The sequence below is a fragment of the Lampetra planeri genome, chromosome 41, assembly GCF_965212315.1.
Source record: "Lampetra planeri chromosome 41, kcLamPlan1.2.h2, whole genome shotgun sequence".
Lineage (NCBI taxonomy): Eukaryota > Metazoa > Chordata > Hyperoartia > Petromyzontiformes > Petromyzontidae > Lampetra > Lampetra planeri.
In genome coordinates, this window is record NC_136147.1 from 5,358,750 (window position 1) to 5,382,383 (window position 23,634).

At 51.2% G+C, this 23,634-nt stretch overlaps 1 protein-coding gene across 4 annotated transcripts in view; it reads left to right on the forward strand.

Annotated features, from left to right (window-relative positions):
* Positions 1–23,634, forward strand: part of LOC144732114 (PDZ and LIM domain protein 5-like) — a 101,744-nt gene that overhangs the window by 11,880 nt on the left and 66,230 nt on the right. For all 4 annotated transcript variants that reach the window (XM_078613404.1, XM_078613401.1, XM_078613402.1 and 1 more), the window contains one exon: positions 2,078–2,229. In XM_078613404.1, the coding sequence (XP_078469530.1) occupies positions 2,078–2,229 (152 nt within the window). The remainder of the gene's footprint in view (positions 1–2,077; positions 2,230–23,634) is intronic.

A 23,634-nucleotide genomic window follows, 5' to 3' on the forward strand; every position in this document is an offset into this window, starting at 1 on the left:
GTGTCCACACGCACTTGGACAAGTGTCGGCGTGTGTGTGCGTGTGCGTGAGCGCCGTCGTTTTTTTTATTTTTTGGCACCTCGGGATAACTGGCATGGCCCAACGTTCAGCGGGTGAGATATTGCGACCCGGCGCGGTGCTGGGTTTTCACAGCTGCCGAAATTCCGTCCGCGCGCAGCGGCGAGCAAAGATAGAACGGCGCGTCACTGGCCGATTTCCTGCACCCTCAACGGGGTTACAGGCACGCACGCACACGGACGCGCGCGGTAGGAGGATGACCCCTTTAACCCCTGCCGTCAAAGTCACCAGAGGTAGCGTGCGCGTGAGGCGGTTCTCTCGACGTTAATTGCGGAGGGCCCAGGGTTGGCAACCTGCCTCTACGGAGACGTTTGCAGAACTCTAAAGGACTGCATTTTGGCTCTTGAAATATCGAGTTTTTTCTTGGCTAATTCAAAAGTGCTGCTCTTCTTGTTAATTTGATTTCTGACCCCTGACCATGGGAGTCCAGTTTACCATAGAAGTCCAGTTTTACCATGGGAGTCCGGTTTTACCATGGGAGTCCAGTTTTACCATGGGAGTCCAGTTTTACCATGGAAGTCCAGTTTTACCATGGGAGTCCAGTTTACTATGAGAGTCCAGTTTTACCACGGGAGTCGAGTTTACCATAGAAGTCCAGTTTTACCATGGGAGTCCAGTTTTACCATGGAAGTCCAGTTTTACCATGGGAGTCCAGTTTTACCATGGGAGTCCAGTTTTACCATGGGAGTCCAGTTTACTATGAGAGTCCAGTTTTACCACGGGAGTCGAGTTTACCATAGAAGTCCAGTTTTACCATGGGAGTCCAGTTTTACCATGGAAGTCCAGTTTTACCATGGGAGTCCGGTTTTACCATGGGAGTCCGGTTTTACCATGGGAGTCCATTTTTACCATGGAAGTCCAGTTTTACCAAAGAAGTCCAGTTTTACCATGGGAGTCCAGTTTTACCATGGGCAGGGGTTGGCAACCCGCGGCTCTTTAAGGGCTGCTTCGTGACGTCATTTATTAAGGACCACCGTCTCGTATTCACCACGCAGTGAGTTGGCGGCTCGTGAAATATGGAGCTCGAGGTTTTAGCCGCGGTGAGATACCTGCGAATCCCTTTCTCTTGTCATCAGTTGTGGTCAATCCACTGCTGGCCTCCCCCCCTCCTCTCTCAGCAGTGGCTTGAGCAAGCTATTGCTGGGCTGCATGCTTTTTGAACATAAGCACTGGGAAGACAAAGACGGCCAGGTCCCGATGCTGGTCCACACCCTCGTCTTGTGCACTGTCCCGGCCTTAATGGGCGGGCACTGACGTTGTGTAACTCGCCAGGCTGTGAGTGAACTCATTTTAATGCCCATGTAAGGCTCAACATTAGCAATGTCAACAATGTGCTTGAAAAAAAAATGTGGAGAATGGAAAATAATTATTTAAAATGTTCTGGTGTGTGTGCAAGTGTTCATTATTTTTATTTTATTCAGACAGGAATGCTGCGGTGAGTCGCGTGACCTTTTCAGGAGGGTCCTGCGCTACAACACATGACCAGTTCACTTATTTAATCTGTGCGAGGAATGCGGAATACCCACATACAAGTCCACACAGACGGGCACACAAGAGCCCACTGACCGGCGCTCAATTCTCCTAGCCCTGTCAGCGGCACGACTGGGAGTAATGAAAACAAAAAAAACTCTTGCGATCTATCAACCCTTGCCTCCGAGACACCGGGGCCAGCATGGAAGAGCAGACTGAAAAAAACCACACCCTCCCCTACAGAGGCCCTCCAGAGCACACCCAGACGAGTTGGCGTGCGCGGGCACTCATCGTGACCCCCACGCATCACCACCCCCAGACGCGCTGAGACGAGGCCACCACGACGGGCACCGCGGGCGAGCGGGGGGGAGACGCAGGTTGTGCCCACCACCATCGCCTAGCGGAGAGACCCTTACCGCTAGCGGTAGTTTCGCGCGAGCAATTTCGGGGCCCCCGCCCCTCTTGCGCCGAGCCGCGCTGCGCGGTGACGCTGTGCCAACGCCTCCTCCGTGCCCGCCTCCGGCTGCAGGTGACTGCCGGCAGCAAGTCCGCGCAGGCGAACATGAGCTCGGGCGACGTGGTGACCGCCATCGACGGGGTGAGCACGGCCGGGATGACACACCTGGAGGCCCAGAACAAGATCAAGGCGAGCATCGGGAATCTGAAGCTCGGCTTGCAGAGGTACGTGGCCCTCTGCTGCCCGCGAGGGCTCTCCTGCAAGCTGCCGACCCGTGCGCGGTCGGTGGTTCGTCGTGATCGCGTCGGCTGGTGGTAAACTCAACTACGAACTGTTTTTTATTTTACCTGGGTGAGGCCCACTGAGCTTGTAAGGATCTTCTTCAGAAGCGAGCTGACTCTCGCAGACGATAGCCCAACGAAGTGGCTTACCATCGCGTTGAAATGTATATAGCAATGGCCAAAATACTCTTAGACGCGGGTTTCAAAATGTGGAGGGAAAAAACTGGAGGGCCCATGCAGAGCCGTACCGAGTCAGGGTCCTGTGCTACATCACATCTCATCGTCGTCGTCATCGTCGTCATCATCAGGGGCGAACCTCTCACGGCTAGGGGAATCTAACCAAAAGCCATGGAGGTTCATGGAGACGGTGAGTGTCATCTTGCAGTGGATGTGGGATTGGATTGCGAGTCAGTGGAAAGATCTGAGTATTGGGACGATGCATGTGGTCTCATTGCGACACACTTGGGCAATACTCTGGGAGCGTGTTTCTCTACTCCTCGCCACTGTGAAGGTATCCTCCTGGCTCTCAAGCAAATTTCTACACGACATGTTGTTTTGTTGTTGTTGCAAGCAACTTCAGAGCGAGGCTTTAGCTGTGCCTAGGAAACGACCTCTTGATCGGCTGCTCGCCACCCCGTGATCAGATTCGTCGCGGTTCCCAAGCAAACCACATTGTGCGTTGTTCTGTAATTGATTTACATAAATTATCGGCCTAATGAGCGCCCCCCCCCCCCCCCGGCTGTCTTTGCGGCCTCTGTCTCGTCCGGCCTGGCCATGTGTTTCCCATCCACGAGCCGAGTTTTGTTCAATTGCTGCGCTGCAAAGTAAACGATCTTCCGGACGCGTTGTTGTTGTTGTTGGGGTCTCGAGCAGGAACCTTTTACGTAGGAAGTAGTGCACGCACATTGGGCCCTGCGTTGTGCCGGACTATAAGCCGGTAAACACGCAACGTTCGGTCAACGTTGGGATGTGGTTGGTGGAACCGCTGGGTCAATGTCAGCCCAACGTTACACATTTCCTGTGCATTTAGAACGCGTGGATAATAGTTTTAGCGCATCGGCCTGTTGGCTTTCCTGACCAATATTATCAAGCAGCAGTTGGTTGAGCAGGCACACTCCGCATTGGATTCGACCACAAGAGATGGTACAGCTTGACTCATCATCGTCACCACCCATCATCGCCATCATCGCCATCATCGCCATCATCTTTATCAATAATATCCAGTATTATTATCATCATTCTCATTACAAGAACTGATTCACCACGAACACCGCGCCGTTTAATAAGTAAAGGTTGAGTCCGACCTAAGGGAGGCAGAGGAACGTGTTCACGTCATTTATGAATGTGTATGCAACCCAGCAATGAAGTGCACCAACCAATGCACCCCCGCTCCTGTGACACACACACACACAGATTTGTGTTCTGTTGGATCAGGTGCTGCTGCTGGTAACCTTTGTCTCGAGGAGAGGCCTAGGAGGTGATCAGATATCACCGTTTACTGGCGTTATCTATAGCCGTCAATCCACCGCAGCTGAAATAAGTATTATTTAAAACAACTTCTTTTTAAACACGCTTTTATGAAAAGTACGAGTAATGGCAGAACTCCACGACTCCAGGAAGTGGCCCCGAAGCTGGCCATAACGTAAGGGACCGTGGTGATTTACAGCCAACGTCAGCTGAGCGTGGACAATTAGACCCAAGCCGAAACATAACATAAAAAAAATGTTTAAAAATAATTTTGTTTTTGTTTTAATTATAGAATATAGTATTGTCATCAGTATGACATAAGTATACAAAGTTTGCAGTCGATACCACATTGGGAAGTGGGTTAAAATTGAGTTACAAGATTTGAGGATACAACAACGACAACAACAATAGACAGAGTGAGTTAAAAGAAAGTGTGTAATAAGACAAAGATCCCCCGTATAGCCTTCACAGACCGTTGGGGCAAGTGCTGTTCGGAGGATCTATGAAGGCCGACGAGCCGCACGAAGGGGGTGTTGTGGCCATTACCGCGTCCCGGCCGCCTTTGTATCCCCAGTGGCAATGTTTACAGAGTGCAACAGGTACTCGTGTAAGCTGAGTCAACCTAGGAGAAGCCCAAGACCTGTCCAATATTCACGACCCTAGATTAAAAACTAATTTATTTAAAACTGCTTTTAGTGCTTAGTTTATTGTCTTGTCCTTCCCCCGCACCTCCGATTAGCACGGTTGTCTACGTAGGGTGCTAAAGAAGTTCAACGTACAATACATGTTCAAATCGCAGTCCGCTCACTTTCACTGCGCAGAGCACGAAAGAACACTCGTGGATAAAAATGAAAACTTGGCAACGCTCATCGTCAACGTTCTTAAAAAAACGTAAGAAATGCCCACGACGAGGTGACGTTTCGGGCTACGGCCCTTGTTCATGGCACACGATGTGCCGGGTAGGAGCCGGGAAGTCGCCGCTTTGGCAGCGCTGCCGACGCCGTCTCTCCGGATATCTCGCGGAGCCCTCGGGGTGATGAAGTCATCACCGCGGCCGGCGTTCGTGAAAGTGCTCAGAAGAGGCTCGTGCTCATCTCCGCCAAATATAACCTGGGTCTGGCTTCTCTCGTGCTCTTGCGAGCAAGGGCCCAGCACCACTATGGCTCCATTTTGGGACCCCCACCACCTCCACCCCAAGTTACGACTGGACATATGTGAAAAAGAGCTTTACAGCTCTTCGAATTCCTCCGGTATAAATGTACATTCTGATAAGTTCACTCTCTGAAAGTGGCAGATCACTGTAATGGTGCCCCTCCCACCTCTTCCCCCACACACAACATATTTACTCCCGTCCCCCCCTCCCCCCCGCCATCCGAGAGGAGTTGGAGCCGTGCGGGAAAGTCAGGGCGGCGTTTTCCCCGTTACCCTGGGCAGGCGTGGGCTCTCTTCGCTTCTGACCGAGCGTGCCAACGTTGTAGTTCGTTCTCAACGCGGGATAGAGTGCGCACGCTGCTGCCTGCATCAACGGTTACCTGCTGGAGACCCCAACAACAACAACAACGACGACGACGACAACGCCAACAACGCAGCAACTTGAGGCTGCGGTGGCTTCGTACGTTCCGTTCGGCTCCAGACCTTCCGGCCGTTTTTAACTCGAGCAGGCGCTGCGACTCCGACTTTTACCGAGAGCCATGAATGTTGTCCCCCGCTTTCCCGTCACGGGATGTTCTGCCGTGCCGTGCGTGTTTATCTCTCTCTCTCGAGTGATTTTGTGGCTCGGTTTCAAGTCTTGATGGGCGCGGGGGTACGATGCCTTTGCGCAATGTGCTGCTATGAAGCTGGCGGTGATCTGAGCTTGATTTGTGGTTTCGGATTTTTACCAGCGGTGTAGTGATATCTGAACCGGTCCTGTGGTTCTCATCTTGACCGACTCACCCTGGCCAGCGTGGTGAAGTATGGTCAAACAACCCCCCCCAAACCGCCCCCCGGCCACCCCTCCCCACCACTCCTCCATGATGGCTTGCCATGGCATGGCGCAAAAGAAGCTGTAATTATTATTGTCTGTAGGCCTTCATCCAGCAGTGGATTGAGAAAAGCAGGTGCTTTATGAACGGGAGATGGCAAAGATACATCATTTACGGGGAAGTTGTTTTAACGGAAACTCGTTCTTTCAGCAACGCGTCTACTGCTGGCAGCATTTAACGAGGACCCGCCGTGTAGGACCGGCCACATTGTCGTGAACGCACCGTCTAGGACGTTATCATTGAAGTCTTCTCTTCGTGATTGTGCCCGCCTACACCGCCTGCATCGAATTCCCATCCGGAAGCCAAAGCCTCCGCAGGTCATCCCACCGTCGGCTTGCGCCGCTTAAACGTTGAAATATGCAGCGGACGATTTTCATATTTCGTGCGCCCTCGCCGGTTTCGAGCTCCCCTTGCTCCAGCAGTCAAGCATCGGATTCTTGTCTCGGTGTCCCACGTTTGCGTGCACAGATGGATCGTGTGTGGGGTAAAAGTAAAAAACGACGCACAAGCCACGTGGGGAGTATTTTTTTTTTGACCCTTTCATAAAATGTGCTTCGTTTTTGGGGGTATTTTTTGTTTAATAGCGATTGCGACATCGCGTTTCGAGAGGCACCACGGCTTGGCAGTTGGCAGCGACGTTGCAAGGTGACGGCACACGGGGGGGGGGGGCGTGGGTGGGTGGGCCTGGGGGGTGGGGGGGGGCCCGGGGACTGGGGGGGGGGGGCTGCACGATCATCTTGGCCAGAGTTTGACAAATCCATTTAGCGAAGTTTTTATTTTTAACCGCCAATTAAAAAAAAAATCAATGTATCCGTTTCTTCTCGGGGGTACAAGCCCCGAATAGATTGCAATGCAAAACTTTAAACGAAAATTTCATTCGTGTTGAATCATCTTTGCGAGAGGTATTATCTGGACCCTACGGACCCCGATGCGTTAACGCTTTTTTGGCCTAATTAGAGAGCGTTCATCGGCTCGACACGTGGGAACCAATAAGGGGCCATCCATTTAGTACGTACGCATGGAGGGGAGAGGGGGGGTTAACCCAAATGCGTAGCTTGCGTACGGGGGTCTACTGACTGTACGCATAGGAAACGGGGGGGGGGGGGGGGTTGAAGCCTCGATAATAATTTGTCTACATTGGCTTTCAAATGAGTTAGATAGTCCGGTGGGTGGGGGTGGTGGGTGGTGGGGTGGTGGGTGGGGGGACACATCCCTAGGCCCTCACCTCCACGACGCGTTCTGCCAACCGAGCACGGCTCCGCTCAACATCTGAACGGCGCTTCTTTCCGGAGTTATTTTTTTTACTGCTGGATCCGCCGTCGCTGTTTTTCCCGTTTCCAAGGATGACGCTGGCATCTGTTAATAGCGCGGCCGCAAAACCTGCAGACGGAGACGGAGGCAGCGGGGGGGGGGGGTGCGGTGGGGATTTATTCGAGGATCTTCGAATGGGGGAAATCTGCTGCCGGCCACGGTGTCGTGGTTAGTGCGCCGGACGTTGATTTCCCGGCACGGCAAATTGAAGCAACGGTGCAGAGGTTTCTTTAACGCCTTTTCCTGTTTCGATGACGTACGCACGTGTACATCATCGGAACGAGACCGCAAGACAAACTAAAATAAAGTAACTTTGTCGGTACCGAGGCTCCCGCAAGGCCATGCGGGAGGGCGTGTGCCACAGAGCTATGTAACTCTTTTTCAGAAGCAACCCGGCATGTATACCAGGCGAGGTAGTCAACATCTTCGCCACCCTGACGCCCTTTGGAGGGTGTGGTGGAGGGCCTGGAGTTACCCTCTAGCAGTGGCATGGGCAAGCAGTTACAGGGGATGGAGCTTGATCACGTTGGCATCGAACGGGAGTCAATGTAGGGGCAATTGGCAGTATTTAGGACACAGGCTCGCAAGGTTTTGGGAGGCAGTGGGGGGGCCACACGTGGGCTTGTGTCTACAGGGGCAAGGAAGCGTTGCACCCTCTGAATAAAGAGCCACGCACGTGTCTGAGAATAGAATTGCCGGGGTGGGGGATGAGGTATTTGAGGTCATTATGTTACAGAGCTGTTCCGCTGGATATTCCACTCCAAACTTGTAGCGCAAACATTGGCACTTGGAATAGCCCCCCCCCCACCCTTGGCAGAGCAGCCACAGTGAGCAGAGTAATCTGGGGCTCGCTGTGCTCCGACGTGGTAGCGGAGGCCGGTGGGGTGTTCACGCGCTCGGGGGTTAGGGGGCCGGTGAATCGAGGTTGGGGTCACTTGGAAAAGAATACATCGGCTGTGCACTACGCCTTCCGTTTGTCGTGAACGGAGAATTGCATTGATATAAATGTGAACGCGCATGTCAGCAAAAGCAAACGACGACGGCTCGCCAACTCGAATTTGGCAACTGTGGAAAGTTTTCAATGACGAGCGGGAAAGTCTTTCAATCGTTGCGCGTTACCCGTCTACGAAACGTGGAAGCTCGCGAATAAAACAGGGAATACATTTTTTGCAAAGTGCGAAAACAAGCGCTTGAAGAGGGCGCCCACCCAGTGTACCGGTGGTGCGAACCACATGGAGCGATGTACCGGTGGTACGAGCCACACGGAGCGATGTACCGGTGGTGCGATCCACACGGAGCGATGTACCGGTGGTGCGAGCCACACGGAGCGATGTACCGGTGGTGCGAGCCACACGGAGCGATGTACCGGTGGTGCGAGCCACACGGAGCGATGTACCGGTGGTGCGAGCCACACGGAGCGCTGTACCGGTGGTGCGAACCACACGGAGCGATGTACCGGTGGTGCGAGCCACACGGAGTGATGTACCGGTGGTGCGGGCCACACGGAGCGATGTACCGGTGGTGCGGGCCACACGGAGCGCTGTACCGGTGGTGCGGGCCACACGGAGCGATGTACCGGTGGTGCGAACCACACGGAGCGATGTACCGGTGGTGCGAACCACACGGCGCGATGTATCGGTGGTGCGAACCACACGGCGCGATGTACCGGTGGTGCGAACCACACGGAGCACTGTACCGGTGGTGCGAACCACACGGCGCGATGTACCGGTGGTGCAAACCACACGGCGCGATGTACCGGTGGTGCGAAACACACGGAGCGATGTACCTGTGGTGCGAGCCACACGGAGCGATGTACCTGTGGTGCGAGCCATACGGAGCCATGTACCGGTGGTGCGGGCCACACGGAGCGATGTACCGGTGGTGCGAACCACACGGAGCGATGTACCGGTGGTGCGGGCCACACGGAGCGATGTACCGGTGGTGCGGGCCACACGGAGCGATGTACCGGTGGTGCGAACCACACGGAGCGATGTACCGGTGGTGCGAACCACACGGAGCGATGTACCGGTGGTGCGAGCCACACGGCGCGATGTACCGGTAGTGCGAACCACACGGAGCGATGTACCGGTGGTGCGAGCCACAGAAAAATGAGTGCATGGTTTAAGGGAACCAAGGGAAAATCTTGGCCATTCAGGAAAGTGGGCTCATTCCAGGCACATCCTGGCTAGGGGAGCTGTCTGCTTCTTTTTTGTTGTTTTTGCTGAGCACAGGACCATCGGATCCTGCAAACGCCGACAGCCAGCAACACGCAGCATTACAAACGCTGTGTTAGATTACAGTCGATGCCTTTCTTAAATTAGGTACATTTCAGAAGAACTTGGGATAAGAGATGGGAGAGAATTAGAGAGTGTGGAACAGTGCGAGGGACTAAGCGGAGAGAGAAGTCAGGTGACCTGCAGTGTGGCGAGCGGGTGGGTGGATGAGTGGCTGAGAGAGTTTAGTGCTTTAGTGAGTGGATGAGTGTGTTGGCGTGGCCTGACGGTGTGGTGGTGGTTGAACGCAGTGTGGGACGAGACACAGACTCAGAATATTTTACTTACACCGGAGAAACCCGATGCGCGATGAAGCTTCTTTGTTTCCCCACAAGATGTGGCCAGTAGTTTTCACAGATGTCCAGTGAGTCCGGTGGACCGACTCCTCAACATTCCTGGAGGAGAGAATCGGTGAGTTAAAGGTGACCGGGTGTGGCCAGCCAGCGAGCGTGCAGAGGAGGAGCGGAGCTTCCCCGGCGCGTTCCCCTTGCCATGTAGCCCGTCAGGAATGTCTGGCCCGGGGCCCAAGCTCGCTCGGTGCCGGCCACGGTGAAATGCGGCATGTCGACGTGCCGTGGTAGCTGCCAGATCGGCTGGATTTCTCCCGGGCTGCAGCTGTGGTTGTGTGTGTTGTTGTAGCTGTGGTTGCGCGTGGTTGTGAATGGTTGTGTGTAGTGCGTGGTTGTGTAGTTTTATGGTTGTAAGTGGTTGCACGTGGTTGTGAATGGTTGCGTGTAGTGCGTGGTTGTGTAGTTGTGTTTATGGCTATGGTTGTAAGTAGTTGCGCGTGATTGTGAATGGTTGCGTGTAGTGTGTGGTTGTGTAGTTGTGTTTATGGCTATGGTTGTAAGTTGTTGCGTGTGATTGTGAATGGTTGCGTGTAGTATGTGGTTGTGTAGTTGTGTTTATGGCTATGGTTGCGCGTGGTTGTGAATGGTTGCGTGTAGTGCGTGGTTGAGTAGTTTTACGGTTGTGAGTGGTTGTGCGTGGTTGTGAATGGTTGTGTGTAGTGCGTGGTTGTGTAGTTTAATGGTTGTAAGTGGTTGCGCGTGATTGTGAATGGTTGGGTGTAGTATGTGGTTGTGTAGTTGTGTTTATGGCTATGATTGCACGTGGCTGTATATAGTTGCGTCTGGTTGTGGCTATGCTTGTGTGTGATTGAAAATGATCGTATGTAGTGTGTGGTTGTGTAGTTGTGGCTGCGCGTGGTTTTGTGTGGTTGTTTCCCTATGCGTCATAGGAGAACAAACTGGACAGGCCTTACTTATTCATCGCAGGACTTACCATCATCGCCATCATCATTGCCAACATCGCCATCATCATTGCCAACATCGCCATCGTCGTCGTGTCATCATCGCCATCATCATCATCGCCATCATCATCATCGCCATCATCATCATCGCCATCATCATCATCGCCATCATCATCATCATCGCCATCATCATCATCATCGCCATCATCATCATCATCGCCATCATCATCATCATCGCCATCATCATCATCATCATCGCCATCATCATCATCATCATCGCCATCATCATCATCATCGCCATCGTCATCATCGCCATCGTCATCATCGCCATCGTCGTCATCGCCATCATCGTCATCATCATCATCGCCATCATCATCGTCGTCACGACGTCATCATCCGTTAGCTGTCTGGCTCCAACGGTACGGAACAGCCGCACAGTAAATATCAGGGTGTTGAGATCAATGCGTGCGTTTATTCGTCATAAACGCACGCCTCCTCAGTGCGAATAGATGCGTCGAGCCGGGTATCTGCTTTTTTGTTACCGTGCCATTCCTCATCTTTTGTTATCGCTCATAATCGTTACCTCGTATTTTGTTAGTTTTTCATCATGTCGCTACGATTGCACTCCGCGTCAAATCTAATTTTTGTTGTTCAAAGTGGTGTGTTAACGCGATGGCGCTTGGAGCGGCAGATCTGTGCCAAAGAGGCGTGCAAGTTGTGGAAGCAAAAGTAAAATGCACTTGACGTCAACACGGGACCTCCTTTGCCAGTCATTCCATCACCACTCGTTGCTGTTAGGGCTGTAAACTAAACAAAGTTACGTGTGTGGTTTTGTATGTTGACCATGTAAGGCCCCCATTGAGCTGTTTAGCTCTTTTTCAGAAGCTACGTGGGCTATCAAAGAATGGTAGCTCAACGAATTTGCTTTGAACGCCACGTGGACGTTTATAGCAGCCAAATACTCTGAACGTGTGGTGACGGTGATTCTAAACGTGGATAGGGAAAAAAACCGGAGGATCCGGAGAAAAATCCACGGGGAGAGAGAGAGAAACGCAAACTCCCAAGTATACAGCAGACATCATCATCATGGGACCTCCTTTGCCAGTACCAAAATATGAGAATCGGTTTTTCCCATTTTTTTCTGGCAACAAAACAGGTGTTAAGACGTTAAAACACCAAACTTAAACCTTTTACAAGGAATCATGTCTGCATTAACCACAATACTTGTGGTTAGAATGCAAAAAAAAAACATACTCTGATGACACTGGTCAACACACTTTTTCTGGCATAAGGTGTTCCAACGGTTTAAGGTAATTTTGAGGTGCTGATTCCAAATCTGGCATCAGTTTTTGTTTATCACATCAGGTTTTTGAGATATCAAATATTGCATTTTCAATAAAAACTGCAAAAGAAAAATATTAAATAAATGTGGATATCTACATAAAATGATATTATAAACACACTATCCTAAAAATACAGCACCATATTTTAACACTAAAGCAGTCACTGACTCGCAACAACTTGCAATCATAAGTGACAGAGTTAATTTTGGGTAATCAATTAAAATGGGGTATGCCGATAGCATAAAAATGAGATGTGATAGAGCAAATCTGAGATCAGATTTGGAATCGGCACCCTGAAATTAGTCTAGAACAGCTGCAAAAGTCCAGGCCAGAAAAAAAAAATTGTTGACCAGTGTAATATATGCATTGCAAGACAATGCATTGCAAGAGAATGGATGTATTATCGGAGTAGGTTTTTTGTTGCCAGAAAACAGGGTAAAACCTATTCTCGTACTTGACATCAACCCTTGGATACATTTGCCCCGGGTTGTTCACGGCGTCGGTCCCTAAGAGCAGGTCAACTTGACGCCAAAGTTCCATGCACCGTGTGGCGCTCGATCGTCCTGACCATGGTCGCCGCGTTCGGAGCGCGGTGGAGCGCCGACCGCTGCACCGCCGCTCCCCACGTCCCCGTCACGGCAGGGTGAAAGTGGCGCACCGTGACTCCGTTTCAATCGGTCGCTTCCCGATGGCTCCGGAGGCTTCCATAAGAGCCTCGTGCGCGGGGGCGGGGGGTGGGGAATTATTATTTAATATTGATGTGAATTAGAAGCGCATGTAATGCGTTCAAAAAACAAATCTCGTTCTCAATTAAAAAAAGCAATAACCGACGATCAGCTATTTAAAGAGGCAATACGTCCGAGGCCGGGCACCATTCCAATTTCAAACGTCTCTCTTCAAGCTGCGTGGCTTTGTCGTGTGGCCTTGTCTTGATCTCTGGTGGAGGTTAGGTGGAGGAGGGGAATGGGACCATAAAAAGGACAGAAGGCCACCTCATGTTTAAAACAGAATACTGATCGGCCGGCAGGACTGAATGAATGCCTCTTCGCCACTTAAAGCGCAGCTCGATTTTTGATCACTCGACAAACCTCGTGAATTTTTTGTGGCTGCGTGCTCATTCATAGCCCCCCCCCTCCCGTCAAGAGAGAGGACTCAACGCTGGGCTTGCGACGACGGGGATCGAGCGTGATTTATTGATGACGTCCAGCGCTCGGCACGGACGACACCAGACCGACGCCGGGGGGAGGGGGTCGGTGTTTTCTGGTGCTCCTGGCCTCCGTGGACGTGCGCGTATTTTTAACGCGGGCACGGGCTGGCTCGGGTGTATTTTTGGTACCGGTATGAAAGTGACTTGTATCAGCTGCCCTGAGTGTACTCGGGCACGCGCCCGTGTGTGTGTGCGTGTGTATGTGTGCGCGTGCGCGGAGTGGTGGGGAGCGGTAGTACAGTGGTTAGCACGCTGCCCTACCAACCCGGCGACCCGAGTTCGATTCCCGCTCATGGCCACCAACACCGGTTCAGTTTCAGTTTATTTGGTATAGCCCTGTGAAGCCATTCGGCTCTTGAATCGGGTGCAACCGCAACAAACAAAAAACTAAAATATGAACAGGAAAACATCTTTAAGTGACTATGTGACTATGCGCAAACAGAAAAATCCAGGAAAAAACAGCAAAATCTTCCAAAAAAAGCACCGTACACCAACGCTGTGCGCAAAAATCCCAGTGGGATGCAAGTCAAACAACAACAACAACCACAAGACAACTTAGATTAAAGCCATCAATCTAACTCCGTACTACAACAAACAAAACATGGCCAAACCAAAAAACTTTTCGAAATCACCAAAATAAAGCCATAAAGCAATGTAACAGTGATCATAGGAACTGTGATCGAATTTTCACAATAAACGACATAAACAACATGTACCACCAAACCCTGTATCTGAACCGGCGGCCTTGCCTAGGCCAACCCAGCCTCAAATGAGTACCTGGTGCGGTGCGTAAACATCGCCACAATAGAGAAAAAAAGGCCGGTCGTGGTGCTGGCCACCCATCCCCTCGTGTGCCGTTCCGGCCTTCATAGGTGCTCGCGAACAGCCCTTGCCCCTACAGTCTGCTGAAGGCTATACGGGGCATCATCTGTTTACGTTTTGTGTACGTGCGTGCGCGCCTACCAAGCTCTCGCCTCGGTTTTCTTATGCCTGTCACTGCCATTGAGACACGCACGGCGATACACACCCAGAGCGTGCACATTGCTCTCCCACGCACGCGTCCACGCACACAAAGGTCGTTTCTGTGGCTTAAATTAGACCGGCGGAGTGATGTGAAATGAGCCGTATCTCTCCCCCTCCCCCGCCCAGTTTGAATTCCGAAATGCCAGTTGAGATTGATAGTTACCTCTGGCGTAGAATCTCCTGTTTTTGTTGCCCATGTTTGGCACACCTGGTTAGGGGAATTGAGATTGGTCTCTTGTAGATTTCTCCCTGCTCAACGATAGACGCAGGGCAAGGCAAATTGACGTTTCGCACAAAGCGTCGAAATGCACCCAGACGCTTTTTGCAGGAAACGCGAACGCTTTAACAAACAGGTTAGGTGTGAAGAGGGTAAGCTGCATGGAGAAAACATTTTAGGCACATGCGCACGCAAACAAACGGGGCTTAAGTCTCTGCTCGAACGGGGGGCGGAGGGTGGGCGGGTGGTCAGAGTTTGCATTCTCGCACGAAGTTCACGTGGAAGAGAATCCCAGACGTTTGACGGGTCACTGGACTAACGTTGGACCAAAGTTGGTCGATGTAAAGCACCGCAAAGCGGCCACTTTGGACCAAGGTTGGAACAACAAATCTGGCTGTCGCCTGATGAAGCTAGTTGTAATTACTGGCGAAACGTCGTACTCAGATTGTAAATGTTGTGGCTTGGCTCTCCAACACACCGGTGTGCTGTACTAGTGACGAATTGGCCACGTTCTGTTAACGTCACAACCCTTACTAATTGGCTGTGTCGGGTGGTGGTGGGTTTAACGACACATTTATATATTTACGCGACCTAACTCAAAGAAACCTCTATTATGGCTGGAACAACGTTGACCCAACAGTTTCCAACCACCCACATGCCAACGTTGGTTCCAGCAGCGTCGTTGGCACCTTTGCTGGGGTTACTGTCTCAATTGGCCCGTACCTGCTCGTAAACAAAACGATCATTGGCGTCATTTTCAGGATATTAGGGTGAACAACGTAGATGGGCATCCATCTGCTCGTAAACAAAATTAATCTGTTAGCTCTGCAAAAAATCCCGGCAATTTTATCGTAGAGTGAGAGTAACGCGTTGCGCACTGGCAATATGGGGGCGCCACAGTGGCAAGATGTTCACTACCTCGCCTGGTATGCAGGAGGTCGTGGGTTCGATCCCAACCAGAGGTCGCAAATGGGTTTTGATTCCTTACCCGTACCCGTACCCGGCCGCACCAAGGTCGCAAACGGGTACCCGTACCTGTACCCGGCCGGGTATGGGTAGCCAGGTATCGGGTAGGGTACGGGTATTGGGTACCCGGTTGCGACCTCTGATCCCAACCCTGATGCCTGCTGTATATTTGGAGTTTGCATGGCTCTCTCTCTCAACCCTCTCCACGCGGTTGTGTGGATTTTGCTCCGGGTCCTCATCGCGCGTTTCACGTATTTGGCTACTGGTATAAATTTCCACGCGATGTGCCACTCCGTTGAGCTATCATTTTTGGCCAGGTCGCGTCTAAAAAAGAGTTACATAGCTCAAAGGGCCTTAACTGGTAAAAAAAAATCGTTTTAGCTTCAAAATGTAACGGTTTGCAAGTCTGTCATGCGTATGGTGCGAAACAACTTCATCATACACGTGTACAAGTTATGAACAAAGTAATGATTTACAATGCGCGGCACCAATGACTCTATTACCGACGCTTTCCCCTGCAAACGGGGCCTCACCTGCTTAAATAAAGGAAATCGAATTATTTACACAGCTGACACTAACCAGGAATTATAACATCACTCCAGTTATTTTTTGGGCTCCAACTACCGTAATTGAGTCCGCGTGTGCCTGCTGCCAGATTTCACTGCGGGCCTGAGCTATACAACACAGACAAGTGTGCACACACAGGGCACGATGATAATCATCGAGCGTCGCGGTGAGAGAATCTTGCCAGAGATAGAGGGGAGGGGTGGTCCTTGTCTTGAAACATCTGGCCGTTCACCAGTGCTGGTTTGAGCAAGGCCGACTTGTTTGCTGATGAGACCCCGATTCATATTCTTAGGTTTTTATTCGGTAAAGTCACGTTTGTGAAAAAAATTTTGATTAATAAAAGTAAAATAAAAATAAAATAAAATTCACGACGTTTCGGAGGCAACACAAGCTTCCGTCTTCAGGTGGAACCGTCACAGCACGACTGCTGTATCAAGTGAGAGAAATTCCAAGAAAACAGTCCTTGTGTATATACTGTATATATACAAGGACTGTTTTCTTGGAATTTTATTTTATTTTTTATTTAACTTTTATTAATTTTACATTTTTTTACCTACGTGACTTTACCGAAAAAAACCTAAGAATATGAATCCTTGCAGTCACGAAAGCTTGAAATCTAGAATTGAGACCCCGATTGTTGGAACCGGTCCTGCATTTATTTCTGTTGTTGCTTCCGTTGGTGCCGCTGTAAAGATGCCCTCCCGGGTGCCCGTGCGGCTGATGGGATGTGTGGAGTAAAAAAACAACTTAAAATGTTTTACATGGAAAGACAAAAGTGGGTAGCGGATTAATTGTCCATTTTTTATGACTAGCTGTACTACCCGGCTTCGCCCGGGACTTGGATCCACCACGCCCGGCCGCATTTGTCTCCCCAGTTGGCGATGTTCACACACCACAGCAGTTACTCGTTTTGAGGCTGAGTCGACCTAGGGGAGGCCCAGGACCGGTTCAAATAATCGTCACCGGTGGTGGCCGTGAGCGCGAATCGAACCTAGGTCGCCGGGTTCGTAACGCAGCGCGCTAACCACTACACTACAATGCGTTACGCTTCCACATGCGCGGGTCACGTGACAGATTTGACGTCACAGCTCACTTGCCGTGCAAAAAAATTCTGCATTATTGAGGTCCCCCCCCCCCCCCCAAAAAAAAAAAACTAACTAAAGTAATTTTTGCATGGTGTACTGCCTGGAAAGTACCCACATGGCAAATTTAAAGTTTGTTGCATGTCGGGAAGTACGCTAAACATTTTGAACAGATACACAACTTTGCCTTTTCTATATATGGAGATTATTATTTTTTGCGATAGAATTGTCCAGGGGGTTGGGAATGGATTCGGTCCCCCCGCGTGGCGTGTCGACAAATCGCCACAATGCAGAGCTGCGACTCTGCTCAAGATTTGAGGATTGTTAACGCGCTCCATGACGAAGTATTCTTAGGTTTTTCCGGTAAAGTCACGTAGGTAAAAATTAAAATTAATAAAAGTAAAATAAAAATAAAATAAAAATCACGACGTTTCGTAGGCAACACAAGCTTCCGTCTTCAGGTGAAGATGGAAGCTTGTGTTGCCTCCGAAACGTCGTGATTTTTTCTTTTTATTTCAGGTGAAGACATAAGCTTGTGTTGCCTCCGAAACGTCGTGATTGTTATTGTTTTATTTTATTTTACTTTTATTAATTAAAATTTTTACCTACGTGACTTTACCGAAAAAACCCAAGAATCTGAATACTTGCAGTCACGAAAGCTTCAAATCTAGAATTCATGACGAAGGTTGAACGCGTTCATGCATCAGCTCTGTGTGTGAGTGGCGGGGGGGGGGGTTACAGGTGGAGGGCGGGGCGAGAGGGGAACTCGTTGGGGGGGGGGGGGACGATCTCGTGGGGGGGGGGGGGGCAACTCGTAGGTGTAATCCAATTAGAGCGCAGCACGAGTGTAAGGTTGCATAGCCCTTGAGGACTCAACCCTCCCACAAACTGTGGCCACGTTGATCAACGTTTAGCGGCGAGTGACATCTCAATCTGTATTCTTAGGTTTTTTCGGTAAAGTCACGTAGGTAAAACATCAAAATTAATAAAAAATAAAATAAAATAAAAATAAAATTTTTATTTTTTATTAATTTTGATGTTTTACCTACGTGACTTTACCGAAAAAAACTAAGAATATGAATCCTTGCAGTCACGAAAGCTTCAAATCTAGAATCTCAATCTGTTCCGAGCAGATTGAGATGTCCCCCCACTTTTCACCCCAAGGGTGGCACAGTCGGGTTTTTTACAATCGGGTTTAGTTGTCTTTTTATATTAAACCCGATCATCTGAGATTGGGAGAAATCCGGTTTAATTGGTTCTAATTGCAGAACCGCACTTCGCCAACTTCTCAACGATGAGCTTCATCCATTCCAAGCTAAGGAACTCACTGGCGCCCACGATTGTGGAGGAGAAGCTCGTGTTCATCAAGACCAACCTGCCCGCCGCATTCTACGACTACCCCGTGCCCGACGCCCCCCCCCCCCCCGAGTACGATAGCAGCACCGACGAGGAAGCAGCCTAAGCCTTGGATCAGAGCTTCGTATTCATTAAACCAGGTTTTAATTCCCCGAAATCGGGTTTAATTGTATTAAAGTAAAAACCCGATGCCTGCCGCTGGAAAAATCGGGTTTTTTCCACCCATGCTTCACCCACACCCGCTCCGACCGGCGTGCTCAAGTACGGTCGGACGTCCCTCGGCGGAGGATCTCATCCAGCAGCGGACAGAGCAAACGGCCGGCCGTGCACGGTGGGAATGGGATTGTGGGAACGTGAGCGACCGCCGTACGGGCCATCATTGAGCGTGGCCACGCGGGCGAGGTTACCGGCGATGAAGCAAACCGCACGTGCCGGTCCAATGAGCGAGCCTTGCCGACGCCGCCAGAGTGACTTCTCTCTCGTGCTCTAGTGTCCAGATACTTAAACGTGAGACGACGCTGCTTGCGTGGGACATGTACGTGGGTGCGTGCGTGCGTGCCCAGTGATATATTTTAACTGTTACACAATGCGAACCAATAATTCATGGTTTGACAAGCAGAATGTAATCAAACCTCATTCGGGGCTCTTTCACGGAAGTTTGTTTAAGCTTTTAAATGCTCCCTTGTTGGATAATGTTGCTAGCACGCACATGCACATAACACACACACACTGACACTTTTATCACAACCATGTGTATTTGCTCGTGTACATATATATAGATGTATATGTTCTTCCGCATAGTTACGCGAGGATAAATATAACCTAGTTAGATTCCTGGCTGTGGCGAGCACCAGCGGCGAGCGACATCTCAACCGGTCCTGGGCCGTTGCCCCCCTTCACTAATTCGGTGAAGTATGGTCGTGCAACCCGCATGGCTGACATGACGCGGGGGGGAGGCCTTAATCCAGCAGTAAATCGAAACATGGCTGTATATTTGTATTGTCATTGTTTTACGCAAGTTAATGGCCGCGTGAATGGATAATCTCGTTCGTTGGAACGCGTCTAGCCGCACAAAGCGAAGGGGAGACCTGACCGTACGCGATGGCTGTGAACGGCCAGCGCACTGGCCTTGCGATCCAGGGGTCGCACGGTTCGATTCCATCTCCCTGGCGTGGCGGTTGAAACGACGGCTTCCGTTCGCCCGGCAGTATAAATGTGCGCACCGCAGTCGGATCGGTCCGCAAGGTGAGGGAAGGCGCGGTGGGCTTTGGTGCGGGTGCCCGCTCGTTCGTCGTGCGCGAGTCGGATAAAGTTCCTTTACACGGAGGGGTTCTCCGGAGCTCCCTCTGGCGGCAGTGGCGCGAGCAGGCAATTTCAGGGGCTGCGCCTTTTTCCGCAATTCGCGCGCAAGCCCCAAGGCACGCACGTGCGGCAACTAAAGCACGTGACGGTCAAGATGCGTGATGATTTTACGAGGCAGCGGCCTTTGGCCGGCCATCGAACAAAGCCGGTGACGCGCGTTTTCGGATGTGCTTCTGCGGCCGTCTGGAACGCTCTTCCTTAGGAGCTATGCATTTTTAAATCGTCTAGGTTGAAAGCTAATTTCTTTAGAACTGCTTTTTGTGTTTAGTTTTTTTTGTCCTTTCCTCCGATTAGCGCGCTTGGCTACGCACCGTGAGAAAGAAGTGGAATTGTAAAAATGCTTTGAGTAAGTCTGGACTCGCTCCCACACCTTTCCCAGGCAGAGAGTACGACGACGACGACAGCTGTGAGAAATGTGCGCCGGCCGGTACGGTACGCATCAAGAGGGAAAAAAAAATAACAACGTAAAAATAACGCCAAATACTGCACAGTGCACCAAGACTCAAGGTCGTGTGTAGGGGACTGCAAGGGATCATGGGGATGCCTCCAAGGCTTTCATTGCAGCCTCTGGCCAGAGGGCAAAGGTCGTGGCCGCCGTGTAAGTTTTGTGTTGCGAAATGCGGATAGACGAACAGACAGACAGACAAACAGACGGGCGGGCGGGCGGGAGTGGGAACATGCGGGCAAAGCGGCAGGAGCAACGCAATCACAAATCACACTCGCCAGCGTGGTGAGGTATGGTCAAAGAACCCCCATTACTGACAGGGTGGGGCAGCCCTTTGGCATCGGGGGATGAGATGGGGCTTGTCCCCCTCGCCCGCCCCCACCTCTAAAGGCTGTGCCCCCCTTCTAAATAATTGTGGTCAAGCTAAAGTTCACGTTTGATGAGCATCGAACGTATGTGTATGTCCGTTGAATTTCTTTTCGCACTGTACGTAGTCAGCCGTGCTGATTGGAGGTACAAGACCAACACGTACAAGACCAACATGTACAAGACAACGATTCCCCGTATAACCGTAACATACTTTTTGGGGGCAAGTGCTGTTAGCGAGTCGCACCTAGGAAGGCCGACGCAGCAACACAAGAGGTTGTGTGGCCAGCGCCACGCCCGGCCGCCTTTATTTCTCTCGTGGTGATGTTTACACACCGCACCAGGTTCTCATTTGAGAGAGGCTTAGTCGACCTAGGTGAGGTCCAGGAGGTCACGGGAGAGACCCAGGTGCCATGAGTTGATTGACTGAGAAAAGATCCCTGATACAGAACCTCGACAAAGACATATCCCCGTGTAATAGACTGTTGGGGCAAGTGCCGTTAGCGAGCACCTCATGAATGCATCTCCCTGGTGATGATATCTACACAGTCGACCTAAAATAGTGCCTACACAAACATGTGTGTGTGTAGGGAGCGGTAGTGTAGCGGTTAGCGCACTGTGCTACGAACCTGGTGACCCGTGTTCGATTCCCGCTCATGGCCAACAACACCAGTGATGATTATCTGAACCGGTCCTGGGCCTCCCCTAGGTCTACTCGGCCTCAAATGAGTACCTGGTGCGGTGTGTGAACATCGCCACTGGAGAGACAAAGTCGGCCGGGCGTGGTGCTGGCCACCCACCCCCTCGTGTACCGTTCCTGCCTTCATAGGTGCTCGCTAACAGCACTTGCCCCTACAGTCTGTTAAGGCTCCGCGGGGGAACTTTGTTGCCTGATAAACGCCTTGCGCAGTGTTTACCGCGCTCTGTGGCGCAAGCATCCCGTCTCTGGCAGCGCGAGACTGTGGCAGGTCGTACACTGCCGGGTCCTGTACAAACCAGCCCAGTCTTGAACTCGTCCTTGCCGGCGCGTCTGTGCGCCCCCGGCACGGCGAGGAGCGAGACCGAGAAGGATGATGTCTCGGCTCGAGTTCGCGCGGCTCCACCGTAAAAATATACGACGAGGCGTTGTATTTGCAGCGGCGCGGCCGATACCTGTCCAAGGACGCTCGCAATCGTTGACCGCACGAGAGGTGTTGCAGAGGTTCACGGTTCGCATCCAGCGGCCGCCCCGGTTAATTATCACGGTGCTCATCGACCGTAATCGTTGAAGATGCCGTGGCGCCGTTTGCAAGGGCAGGCCATCGCGTACCACCGGCGTCATGGCCCCGATTTTTCTTTTTTTTCCACTTCCCCAAACTTGTCAATTGGGATCGTGACTGGGTTCCCTCCTTCGGCTGCCACTCCGTTGTTAGTCTGGGCCACCGCCATTGTCGTCGCGTCCACCGACGCGTCCTAAACAAACCCACTTCGATTATGTTTCCAAGTCGATTGAAAATTGTACTGAAGATGTAAATCGGTAAGCGGGGAATCAGAACTTTTGTTTCCGTGTTTGCCTCTGCGTCGTTTCTCACGCTCGAACGGTTTCATTCCCACCTATAGCCTCAATGTAACATTATCGTACGCTTTGCAAACATAAATAATCTATTCGCACACGCACTATTAAACGTGTGTGTGCGTCATCAATCAGTAAAACTCTATTTAAATATAGAGGCCTTCACAATACAAAATGTCCACAGGGCATTTGGCAAGTAAACATAACATAAGCTTTCGTGACTGCAGGAATCCATACTCTTTCTTTCGGTAAAGTCACTTCGGTATAAAATAAAATAAATCACAACGTCTGCCTCAGCATGGTCTGCTGCTGAGGCAGACTATTTTAAACAGTCTGCCTCAGCAGCAGACCATGCTTTCCCACCTGATGATGGACGCTTGTGTTGCGCCCGAAACGTCGTGAATTATTTTATTTTATACCGAAGTGACTTTACCGAAAGAAACAAACAGTACGTATGTACGTTGAACTTCTTTTGCACCGTACGTAGCCAACCGTGCTAGTCGGAGGTAACGTTACTCCAGTTCGGATAATGTTACTCCAGTAACGTTTCGGTTGTACAAAACAATAAAAGGTGCACACACATTCCACGTGAACACAACATTGACCGGCACGCTGCACCACGAGCACCCCTCTACACGCAGAGCCACGTGACCCCAGGAAAGCAAAACCTGGAAACTCACAAACCTGGACTCGGAATGCACGAACCCCGAGTTAGGAACCCACCAACCGGTGACCATCGGAATTGATTTTTGCATCATTTCGTGCTTGTTAATTTCTGCGATGGATTTAGGTGAAATTTAGTCACGTGTGCATCGCGGCACGCACGTGCGTTGTTGTTTATAGCTTGTTTACGTTCGGATGAGCCGGTTAGGAAGCGCAAGAATTAAGCAGTCGTCCTTGGGTCCTTTTGAAAAAAAATTAAAATATCTCGGATATTTTTGTAAAGGGGCTCTCTGATTGCGACAAAGCGTGGACGGAAGGATCCGTTCTGGGAGTCGATGAGAGCTCGTAGCGCCTCGACTGAACCCAGCCGCTCCGCTTTACAGACTCGCCGGCAGCCGTTGTTTCGGCAAGTAAGCCCTGTCCTGGCTTCACCGTTGTGGGGCACGTCAGCGGTGGTCAGACTCGCCAAACAAACACTGCCAGCTTACTGGACGATATGATCGAGGGCGCCTCCACTTAAGCGATGGGGTAGCCTGTTGCAGAGGCCGCAAACGGGTTTTGATTTTTTACCCGTACCCGTACCCATACCCGGCTGCACCAGGGTCGCAAACGGGTAGCCGTACCCGTACCCGGCCGTACCCGTACCCAACCCGTACCCGGCTTGGAACACATCCGAGGGGGCATGGATCGGGGAGAGGGAGCGATGAAATATGTCTCGTTCGCTGGCACTGCGTGGATTGTTGCATCGCAAAATCGTTTGAGATGGAGACGCCTTGGAGCGAGGACAGGGGGGGGGGGGGCCCTCAATCCAGCAGTGGATTGACCATGGCTGACGGTGATGATGATTGCCCAGACTAGTCCAGGGCCCGTCT